Source organism: Drosophila ananassae, chromosome 2R (assembly GCF_017639315.1).
Source record: "Drosophila ananassae strain 14024-0371.13 chromosome 2R, ASM1763931v2, whole genome shotgun sequence".
Classification (NCBI taxonomy): Eukaryota; Metazoa; Arthropoda; class Insecta; order Diptera; family Drosophilidae; genus Drosophila; species Drosophila ananassae.
The window spans coordinates 23,236,043-23,254,118 of record NC_057928.1 but is presented as its reverse complement, the minus strand read 5'-3'; the positions used below and the strand labels follow the sequence as shown (position 1 = coordinate 23,254,118).

The window sequence follows — 18,076 nt, the reverse complement described above, 5'->3', positions numbered from 1 at the left end:
GAAATATAGTTATAAATATATGTTGTTTAAAAACATTGAATTCGAGTTTTCAATTAGACACTAAGGGGTAAAGGGCTAAAGTTTTTATAATATTCCATCGCAGTGAAATAGAGGCCAAAATTTTCATAAAAATATTATATATTCCTTTAGTGGTTTATATGGTTTATGTGGTTTATACATAATATTCACCAAAAACTTTTAAAATATTTGTATTATGCCACCAACTTATCGGTTGAAATTTAAGAAGACTTTAAAAATAAAATAAAAACGCCTGCAATCCAAAGGTTAAAGCCTGGTGTCATGCTGGGATTGAGTTTCCCTTAGCTGAGCGCGATCAGAGTTGGGTTTCTTCAATGAAACCGAAAGTGCGGCGACGATTGCCGTACAATAACCCCCTTATCAGCTGGGCCTGCGATAACCTGCTAACTCCAAAAACTACAAACTAGCCGGAAAGTAGAGCAGAGAGCGCCCGGCGCAGCTTCCGATGTAGAAGTACATACATATAGGTTGGTAATGGATCTTTTGAAAACAAGATCTGTTTAAATATTTGCCCACTGAGACGAGCAATTAATGGAACTTTATAAAACAATCAGACAAATTGGCCTAACGAATGGGACTCCCACAGGAGAGAGAGCTATGTTTTGTCCAACTTTATTAAAGACTCCCAACCAGATCTTGCTCAAATCCAACAGATACTAATGGAGTTTCACTCAGATACTATGCTCTGGGAGAGAATGTATTATTATTACACTTTAAAGAAAATTTTTCACAAATTTAAAGACAATAGTTTTTCTGATAAAACTATCTTAAACTCTTAATTGACTTGTTTTGAAACATAAAACTCTTCTGATTCTTCAAAACATTTCTTATTAATTTTTTTCCTAGTGTAGAGAACCGAATAGAGTTGAGCGGATCGTGTGGGATCGGAGCAGATCGGCTCGGATGGGCTGCTCCGCATTCCCCGAGAGTCACTTGAGCATTGGACGTCCTCGTTAGCGGTTGCCTGTGTCTTCTGAGCGACGGAGTAAGTGGTGGGCCAGTGGCCAGTGGCTGGTAGCCAATAGTTCGGTGGCGTTTCCGCCTGGTGGGATCCACTCGAGTATCTGCTGCGGAGGAGTCTCAAGTTTTCTCGGGTCACCTTTTTTGTTTTGTTTCTCCGCCGTCTCGCGCTGCAAAGTAAAGAAAACTTCCAGATAAAAAGTATCTTGTTTGTTAACTCAAAACTCAAAAGGTTCTTGCCTTCGAAGTGGATCTAAAGTTACTGCAAATGAATGGCTTGAACTGAAGGCAATACATAATCCAAAATCCAAGAGTCAGCGTTAAATGCAACAAGCCTGAAAAGTGTGCACACGAGTGGAAATCTGAAATCTGATCAAAGTGCAGTTCCCAGTTAATCATAATTCGAAAATATTTTGGAAATCACCGAAAAGTTAACTAGAAATGCAGCATGTGTTCAGCACCGAAAAAAGAAAATGTATCTACCATATAAATAGCCGATAAATAAACGAAAATAACGCAGTTGCTGCGCCCTGTGCATCTGTGAGATACAAGATACAAAACGGAGTTCGTAAAAGTATCTGAGTGTGGTTTGAGTGATTTTTGAGTGATTTCCGATGCCATTCGATTTCCCTCTACCTGCTGTGTGTGTGTGTTGAACCAGGGGATAAAAACAAACGCGGCAATAAAGATACAAACTAAAAGGTGCAAACAAAAACGCATTTTAGACCCCATGAGACTACCATATATGAGGTATATTTCTATATATATTTATATAGAGTGCGTGATATCAGCTAGTTCGTAGCCCCAAATTCTTATCGCGAAAGGAACTCGTGTTCGTGTTCATAGGCGCGTATCGCGCAGCGGCTCAAGACCCAGGCGATGTGGAATATGAAAATCTCAAATCTGAATGGAGCGGATGTTCACTGGGGCTAACTATGTCTGCCAGTATGTACATATTTATACATAAGTGTGTATGGTATGTATGCTGCATGGGGTATCAGTGTGTGTTGGCCTCAGCTGAACTCGCCGCAAAGGGTTCAGACATCCATCTCGGATCGGGAACCCGACTTTCTTCTCCCCAGCCTGACAACAGGCCCGAAGTCGATTTCGATCCGAAAAGAAGCCACAGCTGATAAGCTACAACAAAAACACATATTAACTAAAGGAAATAAATAAGTTTTGTTGATAAAAATAATTCTAATTATAATCTGAGTGTGCTTAAACATTATTACGAAACTCTGATTCTGGTTGAGATTTGTTTTAAACCCACAAACAAGCTGATAAAGCAATTTAAATAGAAAGAGTGTTTCTTCTCGAATTTGGAAGCTGTAATACAATATTTAAGGTTTAAAGTTTTCCATTAAGAGGCTACAAGTATCTACAAGAACTGGATTTTTCTTGTATGCAGCTGTGGAGATTCGGATGTTTTTCACTCAAGTTACAGTCTGTTTCAGAGGATGTTCCAGAGGCGGCTGGGTAATGTGATATCATCTTCCAGCATTCTTGCCTTGCAAATATTTGTGCATTAATTGAGACCTCTACTCAAACAGACTCTTGGAATCTTGGATTTGCAAAGCCTAAATTAATCTAACCTTGTCAGAAGACTTTATTGCATCAAAAAACACTTGGTTTTTTCTTAGCAACTCATTACTTTTATTATTAAAAGTCGTGCGCCTGCAATCCGTCCGCAAACTTACGAATGGGCTGGGAAGTAGATGAAATCATCGCTTAGAATTATTTCAAGTTCCCGCATAGAGCAGAGTCTAGTACACACATGGTGGGTCAGATACACACACCCGAGTACTCAACTTCTGGCGGAGCTCATTTCCAGTCGGTATGCTCGCCAGTTTATTTATGTCTCTGCTGTTTAAAATTTTCATTTGCAGTTTTGCCCATACAGTTTTCGTTTTGTTTACCCAAAAAATGTACTCATTGGTTGAACCGACTGGCCGACTGGCTGGCCAGTAAAGTTTATTTTTCGAGTGATTTGCTTGGCGAACTAATTAAAAATCGGCCGGGGAACATGGTCCTCCTCGTCCGGTTGCCGTCTGCCTCCGCCGCAATATGTTCCACACATGTTCGGGCATCATTTCGAATGTCTATCTAATCTGAATCACTAACTTGTGCATTTTCCAGCATATGAAGTCGCTCCGGGCGCCCACTACACACAGCACAGATTTCGTTATGAATTGAACTGAGTCCGGACAGTGTTGAAGCTTACCCACCCGCCCAGTAAAGGAATACACACCCGTAGCAGCATCCCAGTGCCACCCACCACTGCCCACCACACCGCCCAGGAAGAACCGAACCCGCCGAGTCCCTTCCGACACGAATCCCACCACCATGAAGCGCAGCCGGTGGAGCCACAGTGGCTCCTCCACGGCGCGTCTGCTAATCGCCGGCCTGCTGGTAGCCACCTGCTCCCCTTTAGCTCTGGGAGCGCAAAGGCAGCCCATCACCTCCGCCGGAGGACACGAGCTGCGCGGCACCACCTTTATGCCGGCCCTGGAGTGCTACGATCCCTATGGCAGACCGCAGGTGAGAGGGGCGGAAAAGAGGGTGGCATTTGTGGGTATTTGTTTACTCACAAACCAATTGAAGTTAATTTCAATTAGTGGCCAGTCATTTGGCTCCATTCATTCGGTTTCGGGTGGGTCAATTCGTGTGGCAGATACAAACTAATTGAGCAATAAAGCGCAACAGTTGTGGTAATAGAAAAATTATCAGAAGCATGGGAAAAAATTCACAAGAAATTCCTTAATGAATATGTGTCTTTTAAATTGTAATCCTTAATAGAAATGTCTGCCCGAGTTCATCAATGCTGCCTATCAACTGAGAATCGAATCGACCAATACCTGTGGCGAACAGGGTGACAATCATTTTTGCATCCAAACAATGAATCAGAATCACAAAAACTGCGAGTTCTGCAGGTGAGTTACTGATAGATCCAAAGGAAAATATATAGCTATAATAATACTTAACCTTTCACAGATATAACGACCACAATCCTTCATTCCTAACGGATCTGCACGACCCCCAGAATCCAACCTGGTGGCAGTCGGAGACCATGCTTGAGGGTATCCAGCATCCCAACTTTGTCAATCTCACTCTGCATTTAAGTAAGCTAATTTATAGTTTAGAATATAGCCATTGTTAACTATTTTCCGAAACAAAAACAGAAAAATCCTACGATATTACGTACGTGCGTATCCTTTTCCGTTCGCCGCGTCCCGAATCCTTTACGATTTACAAGCGCACCACGGAGAATGGACCCTGGATTCCGTATCAGTACTACAGTGCGTCCTGTCGGGACATCTACTCCCTGCCGGATTCGAGGGACATCCGTAAAGGCGAGGGCGAGGCCCATGCTCTGTGTACCAGCGAGTACAGTGACATCTCCCCACTGAGGGACGGTGAGATTGCCTTCTCCACCCTGGAGGGTCGTCCCAGCGGCATCAACTTTGAGCGCAGCTTGGAGCTGCAGGATTGGGTCACAGCCACGGATATTCGTATCACCCTGGACCGTCTGAACACCTTCGGAGACGAGCTGTTCGGCGATTCTCAGGTGCTGAAGTCGTACTTCTATGCCATTAGTGATATTGCCGTGGGAGCTCGTTGCAAGTGTAATGGACATGCAAGCAAGTGTGTGGCAAGTACGGGAATGCACGGAGAAAGGAACCTGGTGTGCGAGTGTCGCCACAACACCGATGGCCCCGACTGTGATCGCTGTCTGCCACTCTACAACGATGTGAAATGGAAGAGGGCCACCTCCACGGAGGTCAACGAGTGCAAAGGTAGGTGCTATCAGAGTCCTGGTACTTTAAAACATTAAAAAAGTATAAGTAACTTTAAGGAAGTACACAGTCTTACAATCTTTCCTTGTGAAAACTAGTTTTTCAAGATTTAAAAATCTTCAGGGCACTGTTTCCAGTCTGGGCCTTCTAAATAAGGACAGACTTGTTTGCCGTTAGAGCTAGAGCTTGTAGAGAGTAAGTCCACTCGGCCCATCAGTCATGTTTGTGCCTTTCTTGCCTGCGGTCTTGTTGCCAACTCTTCTGGCCTCCATTCAGGGCCGGTCCAATGATGACAGCCTGGAAACTAATCGAATAGGGCCACCAGGGCCAAACTGGTATCTAATAAATTGTACAGAAAGGAATCTGAAAATACACATACAATTTTTAATATACAAATGTATCAATACCTTCCAGCTTGTAACTGCAACGGTCTGGCGGACAAGTGCTTCTTCGATGCCCATCTTTTCAACCTGACGGGTCATGGTGGTCACTGTCTGGACTGCCGGGAGAACCGCGACGGCCCCAACTGCGAGCGCTGCAAGGAGAACTTCTACATGCGGGAGGACGGCTACTGCGTCAACTGCGCCTGTGATCCTACTGGCTCCCGGTCGCTGCAGTGCAACAGCCAGGGCAAGTGCCAGTGCAAGCCGGGAGTGACCGGAGACAAGTGCGACCGCTGTGACAACAACTATTATCAGTTTGGACCCCACGGATGCCAGCCCTGCGGATGTGATAGCCGGGGATCCCACGAAAACACCCCCGCGTGCGATGCCGTGACCGGTATCTGTATCTGCAAAGAGAATGTGGAGGGCAGGCGCTGCAATGAGTAGGTTTCAGCGAAAAAAAGAATTTACAATCCAATTTTAAAATATACTCACTCCTTTTCCAGATGCAAGCCTGGCTTCTTCAACCTGGACAAGATCAACCGCTTCGGCTGCACTCCCTGCTTCTGCTACGGCCATACCTCCGAGTGTCAGACTGCCCCCGGCTACTCCATTGTGTCTGTGACCTCCAACTTCAACAAGTTCAAGGAGCGCTGGACAGCCATTGACCTGAACCGCCGCGAGGTGGACATCAAGTACAACCAGTACAGCCGGAGCATTGGCACCACCGCCCAGGGCAACGAGCACGTATACTTCCAGGCCCCGGACAGATTCCTTGGCGATCAGCGTGCCTCTTACAATCGCGACCTCAAGTTCAAGCTGCAGTTAGTGGGACAGGTGGGCCCCAGTACCAGTGCCAGCGATGTGATCCTCGAGGGTGCCGGAAGTCGCATCTCACTACCCATCTTTGCCCAGGGCAACGGAATTCCCGACCAGGGAGTGAAGGAGTATACTTTCCGGCTGCACGAAAACCACGACTACCAATGGCAGCCTAGCCAGTCGGCTCGTGGATTCCTCTCCATTCTGTCCAATCTGACTGCTATCAAGATTAGGGCCACGTATTCGGTGCAGGGCGAGGCCATCCTGGACGATGTGGAGCTTCAGACGGCGCATCGTGGAGCAGCCGGCAACCCGGCCACCTGGATCGAGCAGTGTACCTGTCCGGAGGGCTACCTGGGACAGTTTTGCGAGTCCTGCGCTCCTGGCTATCGTCACAGCCCAGCCCGAGGAGGACCCTTTATGCCATGTATCCCCTGCGACTGCCACGGTCATGCCGATATCTGTGACTCGGAGACGGGTCGCTGCATCTGCCAGCACAACACCCACGGCGATAACTGCGACCAGTGCGCCAAGGGTTTCTACGGCAATGCTCTCGGAGGCACTCCCTATGACTGCAAGCGCTGTCCTTGCCCCAATGAAGGAGCTTGTCTGCAAATCAATGGTGACACGGTGATCTGCACAGAGTGTCCTGTCGGTTACTTCGGCTCCCGCTGCGAACAGTGTAGTGATGGCTTCTTCGGCGATCCGACGGGACTCCTTGGGGCCGTGCAAACCTGCAAGAGCTGCGACTGCAACGGTAATGTGGATCCCAATGCTGTGGGCAACTGCAATCGAACTACCGGCGAGTGCTTGAAGTGTATCCACAACACGGCCGGAGAGCACTGCGATCTGTGTCTGCCAGGACACTTTGGCGATCCCTTGGCCCTGCCCCACGGAAGCTGTGATCGGTGCAGCTGCTACGAGGCTGGAACAGAGCAGGATGAGCAGAGCATCTCCCGTTGCGACCAGGTCACCGGCCAGTGCCAATGCAAGCCCAACGTAATCGGCAAGGATTGCGGTGAGTGCCAGCCAGGCTACTTCAACATCCGATCGGGCAATGGCTGCGAGAACTGTCTCTGCGATCCAGTGGGCAGCTACAACTCTACCTGCGACAGGCACACCGGCCAGTGCCACTGCCGACCCGGAGTGGTGGGCAAGAAGTGCGATCAGTGCGCCAACTACTTCTACGGCTTCTCCAACGAGGGCTGCCTGCCCTGCGAGTGCGACGAGAGCGGCTCCAAGGGCTTCCAGTGCGACCAATACGGCCAGTGTCCTTGCAACGACAATGTCGAAGGACGACGATGCGACCGCTGCAAGGAGAACAAATACGATCGCCATCGGGGCTGCATCGACTGCCCGGACTGCTACAATCTGGTTCAGGATGCCGCCGATCTGCACCGCGCCAAGCTGACTAATCTCAGCCAGACCCTGGACGAGATTGCTCGCACTCCGGTGACCAATGACGAGGAGTTTGAGGCCAAGCTGCGGGCTGTCCAAGAGAAGGTGGCCGTGCTGTCGCAAGATGCCCGGGATAATGCTGGCGAAGGTGGTCAGACCTATTCCGAGGTGATTGACGATCTGCACAAGCGCCTAGATGGAGTCAAGGAGCACCTGGCCAGCGCCACCAAGCACCAGGAAGAAGCTAACGCCGAGATCGAAAAGTCACGACACAATTACACCATCCTGGACCAGATCACGGAGAACGCCAAGAAGGAGCTGCAGGAGGCCCTGGATCTTCTCAGCGACGAGGGTGAAAAGGCCTTGGCTAAGGCCAAGGAGAAGTCCGTGGAATTTGGCCAGCAGTCGGAGCAGATATCCGAAATCTCCCGGGAGGCTCGTGCCTTGGCCATCAAACTGGAATCGGAGGCGCAATTCGATCTGAAGAATGCCAAGGACGCAAAGGATGCGGTGGAGAAGGCCCATCAGCTGGCCAAGAGTGCCATTGACCTGCAACAGGATATTGCCAAGGTGCTGCGCTCCGAGGTCAATCTGGAAATGAATCATGTTAACCAGTCGCTGCGCACCGTGGTCCAGATCGCCAAGGAGGCCTTGGAAAAGGCCAACCAGGTGTACGACACGGCCTTGACTCTTCTTAATGACGTGAACCGACAGACCCAGCCGGAAATCGACATCAATGAGCTGAAGAAGGATGCAGTGGCTGCCAACGAAAGGGCCGATGAGCTGCTCAAGAGGATCAACGATTTGTCCAACAGCAATGGTGAGATATTCGCCGATTTCCATGAAGAGCGCGAACTGGCAGAGACACTCCTTGAAAGGTAGGTTCATTTTCTATGAAGTTTTGATTATTTGTTATTAATTTTCCGTATTATTTAGAGCCGACAAGCAGCAGCAGGAGGACATTGAGCTACTGGCGAGAGCCAAGGCTGCTCACGACAAGGCCACCGAGGCCGTGGAGCAAGGAGACAATACCCTCAAGGAGGCCAATAACACATACAATACACTCTTTGGTTTCCAGTCGGATGTGCAGCGCTCCTCGCAGAGTGCAGACGAAGCCCTGCAGACAGTGCCCAATATCGAGAAGGAAATTCAGAATGCGGAGGATCTGATCCGGCAGGCTGGAGATGCTTTGGCAGGAGCTAACAAGAATGCCAACGAAGCCAAGCAAAATGCCCAGGAAGCACAGAAGAAGTACGCCGAACAGGCATCCAAGGTAAGTCCACTAAAATTATATTAAAGAAAAAGGCTAAGAAAATCGAATCTTATTCACAGGATGCGGAGCTTATCCGTCGCAAGGCCAACGAGACCAAGGTTGCTGCCAGGAATCTGCGAGATGAGGCTGATCAGCTCAACCATCGGGTGAAGCTTACCGAAATGGACATCTTCCAGCTGGAGGAAAGCTCCACCAAGGACGACAATCTGGTGGACGATGCCAAGCGCAAGGTGGGCCAAGCCAAGGCCGATACCCAAGACGCTCAGAAGCAAATCGAAAAGGCTAACGCCGAGCTGACGGCCATCAAGGACGAGTTGGAGAACCTGAAGGACATCAACACTGGTGATTTAGATAAATTGGGTGAGTTTTGAGGAACTTTTCTTAAAAGAATAGGATTTTTACTCAACTAAACTTAAATTATAATCCACAGAGAACCGCCTGGCCGGTGTAGAGGGTGAAATCAATCGCGTCAATCTGACAGGACGCATTGAAAACTACAGAAAGCAACGCACCATCCAGAAGAATCTGATCGATAAATACGCTGCCGAGCTGAAGGAGCTGTCCAAGGAGGTGGAAAGCATCAGGGTCATATCCACGGTCCTGCCAGATGGCTGCTTTGGACGCAATCGTCTGGAGCCATAGTAGCCCTTCCCTGAATCCCAATAACAACTACTTCAATTAACAATAAGTTCGAGTACAAGAACGAGGAACAGATCGAGGACGAACAAATCAGAATTACGATGTAGACCGTAGCCGTTGAATGAAATTATGTAATTTTAGTGCCTTAGCCGAAATATTCTGTTTAGTGACAAGACAAGGTTCCCACAAAAGAGATCAACTGAGCAACGTTAAGCTTTAATGCATCATCGTTCGCATACTGTATGCCATAAAAACTATATACTATTTAAATGATTCAAAGTGATGCCCCAACATCGCGGAACAACTGCCACAACTGTGCCTCACCAGTTTCGATCCAGCCATGGACTGTATTATATGTTAAAAGGAAATAACAAACTACTAAACGCAACTTTGAAAATCCGAAAAATTTTAATTGCATTTCCGTACTACATACATGCGTAATATATCTCTGCCGTAGCTCCACCTGAAATCTATTCTATACTTTTAATATTTTAACATATTTTTCATTTACGTTTAATGTGCCAATTACAATTACCATAATTATCTTTGTGTATAAGTCGCTTAAAGAGTTTCCCCTCAAAATATAATTTTTCCAACGTTGTAATTTTGTAAGAGACCACCTCGATTTTATTTATTATTCATATTCCGTAGTAACAAAAAGAAATTGGCGCTCAATCGAAAGACCTGCAAATTATTAAAGATGGAGAGAGAGGCTTAATATGATTTGAAATCTATTACCTGAACTAGAAACTTGTGGGAGAGATTGGTAAATCCGCCCACGCTCAAGATAAAAGTTTTTCGGGTGAAGAGGAGCATCATTCTGATCATAAACTTGAATTCTTTGGACTCATTGTACCAGGCGCAATTGTACCAGTCATAGAAGAGAAGTTCACTCTATATGAAATGGGTTTCTTCAAATAATGAAAACACTAGTAGTAGTATTCTTTAGCCTACCTGAGTTTCTACTTTTTGAGCACTTAAATTGTACAAGCTAATTTCTAGGGCAATGGTCACAAAATAAACCATAATCATACCCATCCAAACCCAGCCAACTTCCTAAAAGGTAAGTATTATGTGATAAGCTTTCTACAGTTTAAAGTTAATCATTTAACCCACCAAAACTGTGCTGATTTTATAAAGCAGCATGCAGATCAGAATACTGCTAACTGAACATTGTACTAGGATGATATACTTGAAGAGATTTTCTACTTGACTATGATGCCTAAAAATAAATATTCATCACTAAAAAAACAATGATACTCTTTTAAATTTTTACCTGGAAATGCGAGAAAAGAGCTTTACACAACACCGAAGGTATTTCACTCTTTCTTTTCTGGGAACAAGGACATCAGACGTTGAATTTTGCACTAGGAACCGCAAAACCTTAATCAAGCCGGACTCATATCGGGTGAGGACAACAAACAGACTATTGAAACCAAATACGGCTAATGTAGAAGTCAAAGTTATTTATATTTTTAAGTTTTTTAGTTAGTTAACTTACCAAAAAAGCACCAGAGGGGACCCGATTGCAACAAAAAGAATCGAATTACATACGAAGGAAATTCGTACTTTCCTATTTGTATAAAAGGAACAATTGCAGGATAGGCTGAAGAATAATATGTGTTATAAATTACAATGCATAAATATAATTTAATATACTAACTTAATGTCATTTCACACGTATCCCTGATTATATAACAGTCAAATATATATTGAAAGTAGGGTCGGCAGCAATAATACAGAACTGGCATGCAAACAATCTTGAAGAAAAACATCACCTGTCTATCAATAATCGCCCAATTATTGAGCAAAATTAATCGTAAAGCTTTAAGAAGCTCTTGTTTTTTTGGTAAATCTAGAAATATTAATATTAGAACCTAACAAAATAAGCAAAAAACCGTAGTACTTTTACCCAACTCAAAGATTCCCAACGATTTGAGAACCTGACCCGACTCCGTTGAAAAAACCAAATTAGCACATTGTTCAACAAAGTTCTGAAAATGAATCATTTTTACCATACCAACGCTAAGCTGGAAAGTTAGAAGCACTGCCTAAAAATAGTCAAAGGATTATATTTAGTCACAAAACTTGTAATCCGGACAAACCTCAACATAGGCCTCAAAGGAGATGTGATAATTGGCCATGATAAAGGCTATCAAGCTGTAGATAATGTGCAAATTAACCAGACCCACAATAATACGAGTCCTAGTTAGCAATAAACTTAATACATTAAGTATAAAATATAACAGAAATGACAAATAACTTACAGTTTACAATACTTTGAGCTTCGTTTTCGTGGTGCAATATTGACTCCCAAGCAATAGGCACTGTATTCCACCCACATGAGGCCCAATTTGGGCATTTTGTCGATGCGCTCAAGCTCCAGATCCAAGAGGTCCTCCATCACAAAAGGATAATATTAAGACTGTTTAAGGACGACTCTAAGTGTTAGTTTTTATGGCATTCGCAATGGCTTTCGAGTCTCAATTAGGGCCCACAAATTACACGCTTCGCCTGGAATAATTTGCTACATGTTATGGTTATTGTGCAACTGGGTATGGAACACAAATAATTACCCAAATTGGATGGGCGTGTCTTAAAATCATTAAATATTTAGAGCTCATTGAAGGTGCATAAGTCCGATAGCCAAAAAAGAAGCTCTAATCATGAAATAAAGTCGGATATTGGTAGGGTCGAGTCGAAAAGCTATTCAGAAAATGAAGACATCGTCTGAAATAACCAATACAATAAATTTTATGAAAAGTGAAAGCGTTTTACTAATTTATAAACTAAAAAGTAATAAACTAAGCAAAGTTGATGGCAACGATTAAAATTTTCCTTCTACATATAGAAAAGAATGTTGTGCAAAAGACATATCCCAAATTTATATTCCTAAATATGGCTATTATCAGTTTGAATTGTTTTTTTTTTAATAAATCATGGAATTCCGTAAGCTTTTAATAATTTTTAAAACCAGCGTTGTGCAACATTAGTTAGTATACTGTTAGCAACATAAGCTTCACTGACGCTTTACAAATTCTAAGCTTCAAAACCCCCAAGTATTTTTATTCACTCTTTAAAAATTTAATAACTAAAAACTATTACAAAATTCTTTAATTTGAATTTTAATAACCTTTAAATTATATTTTAAATATTTAGTAAGACCATTGACATTAAAAAAATACTAGATTATTGAGAGTGTGACCAAATTCAAGGCCTTGCCATCTGTTTTGTTTGCATCGTCAGGTTCCACTTTTAGCCACTGGGGCGCAGTTTTTTGTTTCTCCAGCTGACTTTAGCTTTCATATATAGAAACTTCTTGGAACGATAAAAATCGAAGAATACCGCAGCATCACAGATTTTGTTAAAGCCCTTAACATAAACATATAAAAAAGTAAAAATCCTTCCACCTTTTAGGGTTTTCTTGCGTAAAATACTTCCAAAGAATCACACTAATTTAAAGGAGTTCGCCAAAAATGGAAGATTTCTAAAAAAGTGGACGGGCAGTAAACAACAGAAGCTAGCCGGGCATGGAGGATCCAAATGGCCATGCATTGTCAAGCTCAGAGACTGACTTGGCCGTGCAAAGCTCAGCGCAGAAATTGGGTAAGCAAATACCTTATTTGTATCCTGAATTAATACAAATTCTTATGGTCCTTTAGATGGTGCTACCAACGAAACCATTGGGTATGGAAGGTTGCTAAAGCCCGTAAAGGCGGACAACCCAATTGTTTACATGGACATTAATATTGGCAAGGAAGACGGTGAGTAGGACTTGGGTCCATTGCCATACCAACAGCTACATTCTTAAATATATCCCATCCTCGCAGCTGGGCGCCTGATAATTGAACTGCGCAGGGATGTTGTTCCCAGGACAGCGGAAAATTTCCGCGCGCTTTGCACTGGCGAGTGCGGTGTAGGAAAAATGGGCAAACCGCTGCACTACAAGGGCACAAAATTTCACAGAATCAAACGCGTGTTTGCCGTTCAGAGTGGGGATGTTGTCAACAATGATGGAACCTCCGGGGAAAGTATCTACGGCCCAGTATTCGAAGACGAGAACTTCGAACTTAACGTAAGTCTCTACAAAATTATAAAAAAGCGTGAATTGATTCTAGAATCGGTTACAGCACAATGATGAGGGTGTGGTTAGCATGGCGAACTATGGAAAACCCAACTCCAACAACTCCCAATTCTTCATCACTGCCGTGGGTTGCGAAAATCTTAATGGAATTAACGTGGTGGTTGGTCGAGTGTTACGCGGCCTTGGCATTGTTGCCGAAATGGAGCAAAACTGCAACGACGAAGGTGACCCGACCGCAGAGATTGTGATCCGGAACTGCGGCGAATTAGCACCTGGTGAGGATTGGGGCATCGAGTGCTGCGACGAAACAAAAGACAAACTGCCACCATATCCGCAAGACTGGAATCGCAAAAATGATAAATTTTCAGTGAGTATTATGCATATTAGGCTGGGATATCCCTCATTCTTACTTTATTGATTTGCATTGACCTAATTGATAACTCTTTACAGTCGGACGCGGTCGTGGAGCTGCTGACGGGCATTCGCCAATCGGGTAATCACTTCTATCAGCTCGGTCGCTATCATGAAGCCCGTGCCAAATACCGCAAGGCTAGTCGCTACTATCTATACCTAAACAAACAGTTCGGCTGGCAGCAGCTGAACCACTTCAAGAAGCACTTAGGTGACGCGGATCTACGCAAGATTGACGCATTCTCAGTGGTGAACAACATCAATGCAGCTGCGGTGGACTTGAAATTAGGAAACTATGCAAGTGCCAAATACGACTGTTCAGAGGCCATTCGCCTGGATCCAAAGTGCAGTAAAGCCTTCTACCGACGGGGACAGGCCCAAAGGGGTCTTAAGAACTACGAGGAGGCCATTAACGATCTGAAGGAAGCCCACAGGCTGCTGCCGGAGAACAAGCAGATCGTGAACGAACTGAACAGCACTAAACAGCTCCTGGCAGAGTACAATCGTCAGCAGCGAAATGCGCTCAAAAACTTATTTGCCTAGCCTTTAAAAGCACAACTTTTAATATTCATTATATTAAGGGATCGTTTTGAATATAAGTCTGAATGGCTTGTTTGTATGTAAATAATTTAAATAAATGTTCTGTTTTACAAAGAGTTTGTTTAATGTTATACAGAAAATTAATTATTAAAACTGGAAAATAGAAAAATTGGATTAATATTTTAGCCGTTATTATATTCGGCTAACATCTAAACTTTTGATTCACTTTTTAGTGAATATTTTACCTCTATCGAAACCGATCGAAAAACGAAATACCATTTATGAATCAGAGTTCTATCCGCCTTTGATCTGCATCAAAGGATCGGAAAAATCTCCCAACAAAAATTTGACCCAATTTTTGACCAAAATCACGATGGTACCCCTTACAAAATTTCGAAAAGTGGGTCAAAATTCGTGTTACCCAGGTTTTTATTGAAAATGGTGCTACTCGGAGTTCTATGATCGGAAATGTACCCCTTTTCTGGATCTGACGAATATTAGCCAAGTTATGCTAATTTTACATCATGGAAATCTAAAAAATCTAAAAAAACATTCCCGATCATAGAACTCCGAGTACCACCATTTTCAAACAAAACTGGGTAACAAAAATTTAGACCCACTTTTCGAAATTTTGTAAGGGTGACCTATTTTAAAAATAGGGACAAAAAATTTCGACCCGATTTTCGTGTTTTTGACAAGGGGAACTGGTCATAACTCGGCTGTTTCTAAACGGATTTCGAAAAGGGATGTCATTTTGTTATCAGGACACCGATATCCTTCGAACTGCATCCCAAGATTTTAAAAATAGAGAAAAAAAATTCAACCCGAATTTCGCGATTTTGGCAAGGGGTACCATCAGGATTTTTTGCATAAATCGGCGAAAATTTTATTGTTCGATTTCAAAAAACTTTTGATGCAGATCGAAGGATAATGATGTCCTGATTACGAAATGACATCCCTTTCCAAAATCCGTTTAGAATTAGCCGAGATATGAGCTTTGAAAATCCCGCATTGGCGTCCAAAACGCGGCGCAAATTTCTCGAAATTCGTATGGCAGAAAATCTGAAGTACCAGGCGAACAGAAACCAGCAGAAGGTGGCCGAAACCAAGCAGCTCAAGCAGTGCAGTGACGTCAGAGCAATAATTATTTTCTGGTCATTAGGGGGGAGCGGGACAAACAGATCTGAATATGTAACGGCCAAGCCTTACCTCCCTTTCCACCTAATGCAATGGGGGCTGCAACTTAAGCTTCATGGGGGGGAATGGGACAATGCACTAAGAGGGAGACAGGGAAACAAATGAGGCTCTCTTGGGGATGGCAGTACTGAGTGTCTTGGAGCCACGGTTCTCACGATTTCTCTGCACGCGGTAACAGCCCCCATACAAAACAATGCATTTTCGCTCACGCTGGCCCCAAATCGTGACACGCGCAGAAAAACAACGTGTGCCATTTTAATTCTGCCATCATTAGGTGAAAATTACCGTTCTGGGCTGGAAATTTGAATGACGGGATTGGCGAACTGTCGGCCATCATGGATTTCAGTACCGTTGCTTTGTATATTTCGCAAGAATACTTCTGTTAACCCTTCACTTGGCTTTAACATTAATTAATCTAAATTTTAAATTATGTAAATGCAACTGGAAGAAAAAACAACCCAAAAATGAAACAGAACGAGTTAAAAATGCTGAAATTATAAAAAGGAAGCAGTAGTGGGCGTTTTTATTGCCCTAATAATAAAGCTTTGCATGCGAAAATTGTCTTTGAATGTTAAACCCATGGGGACAGTTAAGGGATAATCGAGACATTTTTCTGGTGAAGTGAGGGTGAGGGGGTGGTGGAAATCCACCTTCTGCTGATTTCTGTTCGCCTGGTACTTCAGATTTTCTGCCATACGAATTTCGAGCAATTGGCGCAACTTTTTTGGCGGCGCAATATCACCACTTTTCAAGTCCATATTTTAGCCATATGGAAATCGATTTAAAAATTTTAAAAAATATATTTAAATAATATAGTTTTTATATTTAACAAAAAAATATAATTTCATAGTTGAAACCTTCCCAAATACCCTTTTTTAAATCATTTTTTAAATGCCATCTCATCAAATTTTAGCCAGCGGCGCCAAAATTTTTCCTCGATTTCAGTGAGTTTACCCCGTGGCCAGATTTGGAGTACCAGGCGAACAGAAGCCAGCAGAAGGTCGTCAAGAGAAAGCAGTTCAAGCAGTTCTCAGAAATGTTTTCCCATTGCGCCATGTGTGGGAAAGGGAGGAAGGCAGCTATGGTGGCACCCTACCCCCCCATTGTACCTTATGGGATGGGGATCCCAGCATCATACTCTATGGGGGAGAACGAGATAATGCATCCGAGAGGGACAGGTAGACATATTAAGCTGACGTAGTGATGGGAGAGCAGGAGTGATTTTGCACGACATTTGGCACGCCACCTCAGCACGATCCACGATCCCCATAGGATCCAATGCATTTTCGCTCACGCTGGCCCCAAATCGTGACACGCGCAGAAAAACAACGTGTGTCGTTTTAACTTTGCCATCATTAAGTGAATATTACCGTTCTGGACTGGAAATTGGGATGCAGGGATTGGGGAACAGTCGGCCATCATGGATTTTAGTACAGTTCTTTGAATTTTCAGCAAGAAGAAGTTGAAGAATATTCACCATTAGAGGGAAAGGGAGGCGAAATGCCGCCATAAACTAATACTGTCTCCCTTCCTCAGAACAGAAAAATCGTTGCACTGCTTGAACTGCTTGGTTTCGGCCACCTTCTGCTGGTTTCTGTTCGCCTGGTACTTCAGATTTTCTGCCATACGAATTTCGAGAAATTTGCGCCGCGTTTTGGACGCCAAGGCGGGATTTTCAAAGCTCATATCTCGGCTATTTCTAAACGGATTTTGGAAAGGGATGTCATTTCGTAATCAGGACATCATTGTCCTTCGATCTGCATCAAAAGTTTTTTTGAAATCGAACAATAAAATTTTCGCCGATTTTTGCAAAAAATCCTGATGGTACCCCTTGCCAAAATCGCGAAAATCGGGTTGAATTTTTTTCTCTATTTTTAAAATCGAAAAGTGGGTCAAAATTTTTGTTACCCAGGTTTTGTTTGAAAATGGTGCTACTCGGAGTTCTATGATCGGGAATGTATACCTTTTCTGGATTTGACAAGTATTAGCCAAGTTATACACAATTTTTCATCACGAAAATTTAAGTTTTTGATATTTTCCTATTCAGCCAAAATTCGAGGAGTAGCACTACTTAACTGAATCACTCTAGTTTTTCTCTTTGTCTCTTTGTTAAAATGTGTTACTTGGTTTATACGGTACAGAATTTAAAGATAAACAAATTGTGCTGTAATTGATAAATATATTTGCATAATTGGATCGTACCTAACACATTTGTTCGCTCACAAAAGAATAATGATCGCTTACGTACACGGAGTAGTGTCTAGAATGCAGCTTATGAGCTAATAGATTACATATAAAAGGGTCTTCCTATCTGCGATATACTTAGACTAAGGATAAGTTTAAAGATTTGTCACAATGTCCTGTTCGCTGCGATGAAGGTTGCCCGATGCACTGCCCGCGGAGTAGCTCTTCATGCTTATTTCCATGTTGGTCAGAGCGCTGGATACATGATATAGATTCTCTGAGAGAATGGCATAGATTTCGAACAGTTCCGAGTCGGATTTGGATACGATGAAGGCTTCTGCTGAAGGAGTAGAAA

At 43.7% G+C, this 18,076-nt stretch overlaps 4 protein-coding genes across 18 annotated transcripts in view; 2 read left to right on the top strand and 2 right to left on the bottom strand.

Moving 5' to 3' along the window:
• The first annotated feature begins 920 nt into the window (after positions 1-920).
• On the top strand, positions 921-9,921 carry LOC6507770 (laminin subunit gamma-1). Its single transcript, XM_001956283.4, has 10 exons — positions 921-1,024; positions 3,136-3,537; positions 3,796-3,929; positions 3,991-4,118; positions 4,179-4,793; positions 5,208-5,619; positions 5,683-8,271; positions 8,330-8,666; positions 8,726-9,026; positions 9,097-9,921. The coding sequence occupies exons 2-10, from the start codon at positions 3,343-3,345 to the stop codon at positions 9,306-9,308; spliced, it is 4,923 nt and encodes a 1,640-aa protein (XP_001956319.1). The 5' UTR covers positions 921-1,024; positions 3,136-3,342; the 3' UTR covers positions 9,309-9,921.
• On the bottom strand, positions 9,918-11,811 carry LOC6507282 (odorant receptor 67b). The gene is made up of 10 exons (XM_001956284.3): positions 11,573-11,811; positions 11,411-11,510; positions 11,218-11,356; positions 10,969-11,160; positions 10,807-10,911; positions 10,582-10,750; positions 10,422-10,527; positions 10,260-10,361; positions 10,044-10,199; positions 9,918-9,989 (listed from the first exon to the last, which is right to left on the bottom strand). Exons 1-10 carry the CDS (start codon positions 11,707-11,709, stop codon positions 9,933-9,935), a joined length of 1,263 nt encoding a protein of 420 aa, XP_001956320.1. The 5' UTR covers positions 11,710-11,811; the 3' UTR covers positions 9,918-9,932.
• A 741-nt stretch (positions 11,812-12,552) lies between these two features.
• LOC6507771 (peptidyl-prolyl cis-trans isomerase D) lies at positions 12,553-14,457 on the top strand. Its single transcript, XM_001956285.4, has 5 exons — positions 12,553-12,911; positions 12,968-13,069; positions 13,136-13,380; positions 13,436-13,756; positions 13,840-14,457. The coding sequence occupies exons 1-5, from the start codon at positions 12,836-12,838 to the stop codon at positions 14,341-14,343; spliced, it is 1,248 nt and encodes a 415-aa protein (XP_001956321.1). The 5' UTR covers positions 12,553-12,835; the 3' UTR covers positions 14,344-14,457.
• A 3,245-nt stretch (positions 14,458-17,702) lies between these two features.
• The window catches only part of LOC6507281 (protein furry), a 54,887-nt gene continuing 54,513 nt past the window's right edge, over positions 17,703-18,076 (bottom strand). For 9 of the 15 annotated variants that reach the window (XM_032453793.2, XM_032453791.2, XM_032453798.2 and 6 more), the window contains one exon: positions 17,703-18,061. In XM_032453793.2, coding sequence (XP_032309684.1) covers positions 17,877-18,061 — 185 coding nt within the window. In that variant the 3' untranslated portion in view covers positions 17,703-17,876. The remainder of the gene's footprint in view (positions 18,062-18,076) is intronic. The other 6 variants (XM_032453792.2, XM_032453797.2, XM_032453800.2 and 3 more) reach the window with 1 other exon arrangement.